The 10,999-nt window shown below is 36.2% G+C and overlaps 1 protein-coding gene across 1 annotated transcript in view; it reads left to right on the top strand.

Moving 5' to 3' along the window:
- Positions 1 to 700: 700 nt before the first annotated feature.
- Positions 701 to 10,999, top strand: part of SIPA1L1 (signal induced proliferation associated 1 like 1) — a gene marked incomplete at both ends in the record, with an annotated part of 65,084 nt that continues 54,785 nt past the window's right edge. The window contains 3 exons of the mRNA XM_079537272.1: positions 701 to 2,198; positions 6,561 to 6,691; positions 7,332 to 7,520. Coding sequence (XP_079393398.1) covers positions 701 to 2,198; positions 6,561 to 6,691; positions 7,332 to 7,520 — 1,818 coding nt within the window. The remainder of the gene's footprint in view (positions 2,199 to 6,560; positions 6,692 to 7,331; positions 7,521 to 10,999) is intronic.

The following is a 10,999-nucleotide window of genomic DNA, read 5'->3' as shown; positions in this document are numbered from 1 at the left end:
AGGATGTCTGACTTGCAAATGGTAATTATTTTGTTTATAAACTTTTTAAAAAATTTGGATTCCTGATCTGTCTCATTTATAGATTGTACAGGAAATGGATGTTGCATGTGTCCTTCAGCTGTGGAAATAAGTTTTCTACTTGTGCTTTGTATGACTGTCCACTGTATAACTTTTTTTTTTTTTTTTAAGAAGACACCAATATCCAGAAATCTCTATACTACTGCATAACACAAGCATGCATTTTTGAGATGGTCATTGAGATTTAAAAGCGTGTATGTTAGAAATATTAATTTTGTGTAACAATTATTCTGATAGCTACAGTTATGAGTTGCATATAAAATGAATAATGCTTTTATATCCTTTTCTCTCTGTTCTAGGATTAAAGGAAGCATAAACAACTGGATTATTGCTCTGATGTTTTGGAGCACAAGTGATGTTAAAACATCTTGAATGTATTGGAACATGGCTACTTCTTAAGATGCAAAAGTTAAAAGAAGTTGCTACTTCTCAAAACCTACTGAATATTTGCATTTTCTAGAGGTTTTGCATTTAACTGTATCCTTAAATGTCCACGGTTAAGATCTCATGCAACCATTTTATGTTTTGGAGTCTATTCTCCAGAAGAGAACTGTGCATTTAAAAAGCCGAAATGACTGTATTTCCTTTTGGAACTTACTGAGGTTGAACATACTGAAAGATCATGACCAGCTTGAAGCGGTCCCAGACCGAAAGGGCTGTTGCCACTGGTGTGTCAGTTGGAACAGATGGCACCACAAAAGTCCACTCGGATGACTTTTACATGAGGCGCTTTAGGTCACAGAATGGCAGCTTAGGATCCGCAGTCATGGCTCCAGTTGGACCTCCTCGCAATGAAAGTTCCCATCATGTTACCTCTACTCCTGGAGTCCCCAAAATGGGGGTCAGGGCAAGAATTGCTGATTGGCCGCCTAGGAAGGAGAACATCAAGGAAACAAGCAGGTCTAGTCAAGATATTGAAACTGCCAGTTGTCTTGACAGCATATCTTCTAAAAGCAGTCCTGGGAGTCAAGGAAGCTCTGTTAACCTGAATGCTAGTGATTCTGTCATGTTAAAGAGTATTCAGAACACACTTAAAAGCAAAACCAGACAGACTGAGAATCTAGACTCCAGGTTTCTTACACCTGATGGCTATCCCAGTTCCCCCAGGAAAGCTCTTCGCAGAATAAGACAGCGCAGCAACAGCGACATTACCATAAGTGAGCTTGATGTGGATAGTTTTGATGAATGTATTTCACCCACGTTTAAATCTGGACCATCTCTGCATAGAGAGTATGGCAGCACATCTTCAATAGATAAGCAGGGAACTTCAGGGGAAAGTTTTTTTGACTTACTAAAGGGCTATAAAGATGAAAAGTCCGATCAGAGAAGCCCAGGCACAACTAAGCTCAGTGAACTTCTAATTGCCAGTGGAAGCAAGGGTTCAGGCTTCTCTCTAGATGTGATTGATGGACCTATTACTCAAAGAGAGAACCTGAGGCTCTTTAAGGAAAGAGAGAAGCCACTCAAGAGACGTTCAAAATCGGAAACAGGAGATTCATCCATTTTTCGCAAGCTGCGTAATGCCAAAGGTGAAGGGGAGCTTGGGAAATCTTCAGATCTTGAAGATAACAGGTCAGAAGATAGTGTCAAGCCTTGGACTTGTCCTAAGTGTTTTGCTCATTATGATGTACAGAGTATTTTGTTTGATTTAAATGAAGCAGCGATCAACAGGCATAATGTTATTAAAAGAAGGAACACAACAACAGGAGCATCTGCTGCTGCTGTAGCATCACTTGTCTCTGGGCCCTTATCCCATTCTGCAAGTTTCAATTCTCCAATGGGCAGCACTGAAGATCTGAATTCAAAAGGAAGTCTCAACATGGATCAGGGGGATGATAAAAGCAATGAACTTGTGATGAGCTGTCCTTATTTTCGTAATGAGATTGGTGGGGAAGGGGAGAGGAAGATAAGCCTTTCCAAATCTAATTCAGGTTCCTTCAGTGGATGTGAAAGTGCCTCATTTGAGTCAACTCTGAGTTCTCATTGTACAAATGCTGGAGTGGCAGTTCTAGAAGTTCCCAAGGAGAATTTGATTTTACATCTAGACAGAGTGAAAAGATACATTGTTGAACATGTAGACCTTGGTGCATATTATTACCGAAAATTTTTCTATCAGAAAGGTATGTAGGTTTTGTTTATTCTGGTGCTAATGGTTATGTTCAATCTGATGTTAATGATAATGTTGTGTTAACCAACATATAAAGTTAGGCTGACGTATAAGAGTAATACTTGCACGAAGTTTTTATATATATATATAGATATAGATATATATATATAATTGTACATATGTGTGTGTATATACATATACATAAAATTATATATATAATATATATATATAAAATCGCTACTTAAACATTTTACCTCTTTGCTTCTTCGATCAGAACTTGCTTTATCTAATGGAATTTATGTCTGAAAATACAGAGGATGATTGTTTTGTTGTGTGATTCTGTTGAAACCAAGAAATATCATTTCCGTTGGATGTATGAAGGAGACAATAAATCGGAACAAAACTTCCATTCCATAGGAATGAGCAAAGCCCAAACATGATCCAGATACCTCCTCACCAAAATGATTCTGGCACTGCGATGCAGATTGTACAATGATCTGTTCTTGGAAAAAAAAAAAAAAAAAAAATCAAAAATAATTGCAGACTAAATTCCCTTGAGTTTAAAAAAAAAAAAACAACAACAAAAAACAGTTCTGTCTGCAGGACTGTGCCTTGCTATTGTGTCTCATGAAAGACAGCGTTGGCTTAATGAGTGACCTGACAAATGTTTATTCCTTGGATACTGGTGTCCAGGATTGGGTTTCATTTGCTTAATGAAGGCAGCTCTAAAGAGCTTGTTTCCTGCAGATTAAAGCAACAGGAATGCCTAGTTAAAATAAGTGGATGGTCATTCCGGAGAAACTTCAGCTCATTAACTGTGGATTACAGCTAATGATCTCATCTCCCATTTTTCCCTTGCCTCTTGGTGTATGTCCATCTTCTGTCTCTTCTTTCCTGCGTTGTCCCTTGGCTGGGTGGTTCTTGTCACATCTCTTCCTTCTGCAGTCTTTTAGGGCTGAGAGACAGACACTGCTAAATGTTTTTTGAGGGTGCTGGTCCGCATCATTTGAAGAGAAAAGAGTGCTGAAGAATATTGATTACTTGTAAGCCAGATGCATGGTACAGGATGAAGTATGTTTGGAGGGGAGAGTCTGTGCTTAGAGAGCTTTGTCTGCAGCCCCTTTCATATATGCTCCCTCTGACGCAAACTGATTCCTCACTACTCTGGTCAGAGTTTAGCAGTCAGCAGCAAGCAGTGCAGCTTTTTGTTGTAACTGACCTGATGAGCCGTGTTTCAGCGCTAAAAGTAAGGCTTTATTCTTGCCCCTTTCTCGTACCAGTCCTCTTGTTTTCTCAAAATGTGATAGGGACAGTTCAATCTACATACCAAGCAGAAATCTTGCCATTACAATAAATTCCTTTATGTATTGTTTAGGTTGTTTTTATTTTTTTGCAGTTCTGGTGAGTCAGATCAGGTTTCCTCACAATCAGTAATGCCAAAAGCCAGTGCCAGGTGAGCAGAGAAAGCAAATAGTATGACAGGAAGAAGGTATGAGCAGGGTCACAGCAGTGAAGCCATTTCCAAAGGGAAAGCACACCCTCATGCTAGTCTCTTGGCAGCCACCATTATATTTTCAGTTATTTCTAGTAGCTATTAACATGAATTAGATAAACTCAACATAATCTAGTCCTAAGGCTAGTTGTGAGAGGTAACAGGTATTAGTGTCAATGTTGAGGCTGAGTGGAGAGGAAGAGCTGTGATTTCTTTTTTTTATTAGTTTTATGGCTTAAAGAAATTTTAAAAAAATGGCTTTTACCTGAATTTTTAAATGACTATGCTTCTGTTTGTTTATAGAATATGAGTCAGGGAAATTTTTCTTGCCAGTGATTTTGTTGTGTTGGCTTCTGTAAAAAGGCATCCTTCAGATATGTTGTTAGATATGCCAAAGCCCCACAGTTATAAAAATACCAAAAACATTTTTTTTTTCCTACTGTCCTTCCCCCAGAGGCATGATTGTGATAGAACTTCAAGTAGGTCATGAGGAACAAAAAATCAAGTAAAATTGGTTCAAATTGACAGTTGTCTCTAATGTGAAACAAGTGATGATGCAGAAACATCTTTATTTGAAGAGAAGGTTGCATCTCTATTATGAATATCACTGACAGTGAAGAAAGGTGGCTTGGGTAGTCAAGGCAGCAGGCCCTTTTAATCTTTGTGTTTTTGAAAAAATAAAAAGGTTACTGAATGAAAGTAGTTTCATAGACACAGTCCATTTTACTTTCAAGGTAATTTGGTGAGATGCTCATGGTGACTTGGTTGGAATCTATAATTATGTGGAAGGAATAGATTATCGTTACAGGTGTTGTTATTGGATGATAGATGCAAAAGAAACTCTAGTGTAATTTTTGGACTCTTTTAGTAGGTATTAATAACAACTTTCCTTTGTTTCTCTGGCATTTTCTGTTGTGTAAGTAAAGGTACATATATATTGTGCAGTGTTTTTAATCCACCGAGTTAGGATGGAGGTAGCAAAGCTTACTCAGATTTTGGAAGCTGCAGACTGTACTGAAGGAAAATTTGTCTCGGGTGGAAAGTTGATCTTATATATATAGAATATATATACATATATATTCTCAGTGATTGTTCTTGCCTCATTCTGCAGCGGACTGTTTGAAGAGTTATAAACATCCTGGGGTGAAAAAATATAGGATGCTAATAGGACGTCTTGGATTTTTAAACAACAGAAATTCTCTGGCATCTATAGGGCTTTTATCAATTGAGTGATATAAAGATTTCATTAGGCTTATGTGTATGCTTTAACTTATTCCTGATTTACTCACTTACTACTAATTCAGTCGCTCAAGACCCATGACAATATTTACAGGTTATCCTACAGGATAGAAAAAGAATTTTGAATGTTAATGACCTCTGTGCAGAGTATTGGCTCTTGAGGACTTATAGAGGAATTCAGTAGAAAGCACACTTGCTTTCTTTTGGGTCTTTTATGCTCTGAAATCTTTAAATGGAAAACACTGACAAAAGGCAGAATGATAGTATAGAGACCTGAGGGATGAACAGCCCAGCCTTTCTTTGTGAAAATAAGCGTGTAATTCTAGGACATGCATGGCTTCACAGAGAGAGAGAACCTACTTGAAAAGTGTGGATCTGTTGGAGAGAAGTGTAACAAGAATCGGCATGGATAATTAAAAGAAATTTTTTTTTTTGAATGCACCCAGATTTTTTAGATAGTGATTTATGCTTTGGAAAAATTACTGCCATTCACTTGGGAAGGAGTGTGTTTTGCTATCTATTTTTAGTATATTTGTAGATACATTTCTTGATGGTGATATTCAAATATTTTGCACTTCATCCCTGCAGAACAGCTCAGAATGCTGCTGAAGTGATAATTCATTTTGGTTCTTTTATGAGTAACTAATAATGTGTATATGATGGTGGACAGGCAGTACGGTTAGATCTCCTTTCTTGTTATCATTCCAGGGAATTTCACATTTCTTCTTTCAAGTGTTGAAATTTCAGATAGCTTTGAATTTCCATTTTTGTGCGTGTATAAATTCATTCATATATGCAGACATGCACCATATGGAATGAGATGATGTAGGACTTTTTTCTTGTGAAATGCTTCACTTCTATTTTTTGACATTCTCTTAAATTTTCAAGTATTGTATTTTTAAGTTCAATTGTTACTTCAAATATGCGCAGCTTTGTTTATAAGTTACTGAATTCATGGTAATGTGACTCCACCATCAGATAGGATTCGAGGGTTTGGCTTTATAATTTATGATTAAATAAATACAAAAACATACATCAAAAACCCACTACTCAGCTAGTGAACAATTTCTCCAACCTTGTGTTCTCCTCTCTGCCATCACCCCAGCTATACTAGTTTTAGACTCAATTCTTAACACTTAGCTGTTAAATAGTTATGTTTTTCTTTTTGTGTCTGTGTTTTCAAGTTTAAAGACAACTTCATCTTCTTCTTCAGTTTTTCACCTTTCTAGTAACTTATAAGACTATCTCTTCTTCTGATGCAGAAATAAGTAACTTAAATCTTTCGAACACAACTGTTTACTGCTCATATTTTTAATGTGGAGTTGTGAGTTTCTCACTTTGCTGTGTTTGGTTCCCTTGTTTTTATATTTTAGGGAGGAAAATTTAGCTCAGTGTGTATAACATGGATTTGACTTTAAAAACCAATACAAATCCTATTTTAGTTCTATTTGTAAAAATGCAACACAGAATTTCAGCCTTTTTGTACACATGCAGCTCTTTAGAGAACAGAATGACGAGAACAAAATCCTGGTACCAGAACTGACTCTAATGCAATAGGCAATTTGTTTCCAATATGACAGCTCAGTGTGAAAATGCAATTGGAAAGTAAGTCTGACTCTGTTTTGCTTGTTTTTAATATGCAAGAACACTGGAACTATTTTGGGGCAGACGAGAACCTTGGTCCAGTAGCTGTGAGCATAAGAAGAGAAAAACCAGAGGAAATCAAAGAAAATGGACCTCAGTACAACTACAGGATCATTTTCAGAACCAGTGAGGTAAGCAGTTCAGGAACAATTTAAAATGAGACTAGAAGAGAACAGGCTAAATCACTTGGGGTGTGGGTGTGGTGTTTTTTGCTTTTCCATGTGGATAGATTAGTCTCCTCATTATGTACGATGCAGGAATTTCCTAATACTACAACTTACATCACAAATACTACGGACAAGTATGACAGTGAATTAGTAATTTCAAAATGTCCGGAAGGAAAACGTGAAGGTTATTTTGGTTAAAGTTTGAGGAAATTACTAGAACTATACTAGCTACAAACTAGATAAGTGTAGGAAAATTACTTCCTTCAGTTTCCTGTGTGGCAGGTGGTTAGACCTGAGGAGCACACTTTTATACTTTAAAATGTTCCACTGGAAATATTACTCCTAATCTTTTCCAATTAATGCTTTTTCCTAAAATAAAAATGTGAAGAATTGTGAATAATTTGAAATATTCTGAGTACTGTTAGCTATCAGGATGAGTGACATTTTGTATGTCAGTGTCTGTTTCATGCAACATGAAGTACCTGATGTCCTCATACTCCATGGAGAATCATGGAAAAGTACATTTTGCTCCAGTGCTTTTGCTAATGAACCTTGATTCTGTGCATAATTCAACATGCAAGCTATTTTTGTTCTCTGTGTTCAGCTTATGACATTAAGAGGCTCTGTGCTGGAAGATGCTATTCCTTCAACTGCAAAGCACTGCACAGCCAGAGGACTTCCCCTAAAAGAAGTGCTTGAGTATGTGGTTCCTGAGCTGAATATTCATTGCCTAAGGCTGGCCTTCAACACTCCTAAAGTCACAGAACAGCTTATGAAGCTGGATGAACAAGGGGTAAGTACAAAGTTGTAGAATGTCTTAAACTTTCAGATTACTGACAGAACGGCAAAACTACCTATAGTTTTAAGTGATTCAAATCAGTTTATTAAAATGTCCCATTAAAACTCAAGTTTGTCTATGGGGAGAGTTGTGCGTCTTTTCTCCCTAGTTTTGCAGTATATTTGGTTTTAGTGAACTCACTTACTCTCTAACTAATCACTCACGGCAGGAAGTATTCTAACTTTTTATATTAATGTTATGGCAGTTGTACATAGTAATTTACTTTAAAAGAAATTAAGTGATTGTTTTTCAAAGATGGAGCAGGGACTTGTTTTCCTCTGTAGTTATTGCTGTTATAATGAAAACAGTAATCTCCAAAGTCACCAAATGATTTATTAGAATATAGTAACATTGTATTTGGCACAACCATTATATTGGTATGCTGCCTATGGATCACTGTGGGCTTTTTGAAACACATTACATGACAAAATATTCTAAACCTCTTTATGTAGATGATTTTCAGTTGAGGGGTAGTCCCCTGTTCTCTTTTAAAATGGAACCAAGATTTATTAGCTGTATAGCTTAGGCTTAGCAAAATGAAAGTCTCTGTGTAAAATGAATTTTATTAAAAATCTTGACAGTGATGTTTAACAGCTCTATTTTTGAATACTGAGACAGTTGTTGTCTGTCTTCTGGTCTTTTTTGCTACTTACAATCAGCCTTTTCTGCACAGAATTGAAATCTGTTACTATTTCTTCTTACTGTCAGTCTGACATTTTCAATTATAGAATGGCTATATTTCAAAGATTGAATTATCTGCATTACAAAGGGGACAGTATGGTTCTTATAAAAAATATTGGTGACTACCATTCATTATTATTTGGTCAGCTGTTCTGTACAAGATAGAGAATCCTCAAATAAATACCTGCTGGAAGGAAAACAAGCTAAGCTTTCTGCCCTCTAGTTAGTTTTGTATGCTCGTTTATTTCAGAAAGAGCATGCCATGATGTGTTGAGGAAATAGATGGCTGCTGAGCATCCTGGATTAGTGGCTCCTTGAGTGGGCGCTGGAATGAGCCAACAGGTGTCTTAAGATGAGGAGAGATGAGCTTACGCAAAGCGTGCTAAAAGAAAGAAAGAATTTTTAGGAATTTCATATTCAGTATAACTTTCTGCTTTCACACAGTCAGAAACGAATAGGTTTGAGGCATTTTTCTGCGGCGTATTAGAGCAGTGTTTACAAAAGCATATTTAGTATTAATGAGTTATTCCTTGAGACTAAATGGAATCTGCTTTTCATCCAGAATCAAGTTTGTCAGACAATTTGAACCAGGCACATCTCTGTCTCTTCCCAAAGTTTTCTTTTTCAGCAGGGAAACAATGGTGGAATTTAATCCAAGATGGCTCCAGAGATGATCTGCTGGATTCTAAGATAAGGTCCTTATGGAAATGCCAGCCAAGTACCTCAAATTTAAATAATATTGATTGGAAATCTTCTCAAGGGGAAAAAAAAAAAAAAAAAAAAATCAATAAGATAATTGAAATACATAGTGAAAATATTTCTATTGGATTCCTAATTAGAAAAGCTCTTTTGCAAAATTACTTCAGAAAGTTACAAAAGTTGAAGATGAAAATATCCTTACTCTGAGTCCTGTATGTCATTGCAACCTACAGTATGTTGTAGCATGGGGTTGTTTTGTTTTTTTTTCCTACTGCATAAACATTTGAAAATTATTAAGGGCAGGTGATAGTTAAAAATGTACTTTCTACATCAAAGTATCTTTCTGTTTTTGTGGTAATGAAACAGTTTGACACTTTCAACAGCAAAAGATAAGCACACTCTGTACTAATTAGAAGCTGCATTTTTTATCAATTTCAAGCTAAAACAAATTTGGGTAACAGCTGCTCCACTAATTAGGTACACAGACTGTTTATCACTTTTTCTTGCTGTGTGTGTCACACTGTTTTATTACTACATGAACAGGTGCCTGTTTGATGTAGCAAGTAGGAGGTTTTGTTAAGAGTTAGGGCTATAAGGTGACCCTCGTCTGACTTAGTTAATTTCACCCAATATCCCCTTACTTCTGACAAATTTGTATGCTTTAATAAAACTTATTTGCTAGTTTTGATTAAGCTATGGTATCTTTTTTTAAAATATTTGAGTGAGATTTTAAAGCAATTGTTAGTTTTCATATTTATGAATTTTCACATATTGACGTTGATCTTTCAGTTTCTAGACTTTTCTTCTGATATTTTTCTCTGCTGCAACTTGAGTCATTTTGGTGTGAGATTTTTTTTTGTGAAGGTTTTTACATGCAGTGATTAAATCATCTGTTGGTCTTGTTTATGATAAACTAAACAGATTGCACTTTTCAAGTTTCTGCCTGCAACATATTTTCTCTAAATTTTGTATATTTCTTTATGGCTGAGCTCTCTCTACTAATCTTTCAGTATCATAAGAAAGTAGATACCTGAACTGAATATGATGTCCAGTTTCAGAATGGAGATATAGTGCAGAGGCTAGTAGCTCTTCTTGGCCCAGTTCTTGCACTGGTGTTTTATGTCAAGTTCTGTGTCCCTTACTTCCCTCAGATTGTTAATGTCAATGTAACGTCTGCTGTTCTTTATATACAGCCCACATTGCTCTCACCTAGCTGTTCTTCTAGTGGTGTTATTAGAACGTGTTCTTTTGAATGGTTCTATATAAAGAAGCAATCTAATCAGTCTGTATGGCAGTGGTACCTTCCTGACTAATTAGGATCTACTGTTTTTCTTGAATGCATAGTTCATGGTAACTTCAGGTTTGTGTTCTAAGGTGATTTAAAAATTTGAATATCAGGATAGTTGCTGATTTATTCCAATAAGAATTTATGGAATTACTGTACTATGTCACTTGGCTTTTAATGTAAATCTGTATTTATATTATAAAATTGCTGACTGGGTGAATCTGAGATGTGCTTTCTGCTGTCTTTCAGAGTGTTACATAGATACTGAAAGTGCACTTCTCCCCCATATTTATATATGGAAATGCTTCCAGATTATTAAAATGAAGCTGCTTCTCCAGAAGCTTTACCACACTGCAGTTCTTCCTTCAACTCCTCCTTTCTTATTTTGAGTTATACTTCTTAAAAAAACCTAGATTTAGAAGGAGAAGTTGTATTAAGGGGGCTGAGTGTCTGTCTTCCAGCAGAGCTTTATTTTTCTATAGCAGCTTGTATTGTCCTTAGGAATTCTGTTGGTTTTGGTTTTGTTTTAATTTCATCAGATTTAATATGGTATTGTACTTTTTCAGCATGGTCCTTAACTCTTCGTGCTGACATTTTCAAAGGTGCAAAGGGCAGCTATTGCATTGCTTCTGGAAGTTGAGGATCCCTTTTATGGCCTGGAAAATCTTTCCTTCATTTAAAATTGAGAATTAAATAGTGTAGGTGTGCTTAGTCCTAATTTGAGTGAAATTTCAGAAGCTTGCCATTAGCAAAACAGCTAAAGCATTGT

This window comes from Tetrao urogallus (assembly GCF_951394365.1).
Source record: "Tetrao urogallus genome assembly, chromosome: 6".
Classification (NCBI taxonomy): Eukaryota; Metazoa; Chordata; class Aves; order Galliformes; family Phasianidae; genus Tetrao; species Tetrao urogallus.
The sequence above is the reverse complement of the archived record's forward strand: the minus strand, read 5'-3'. Positions and strand labels throughout refer to the sequence as shown.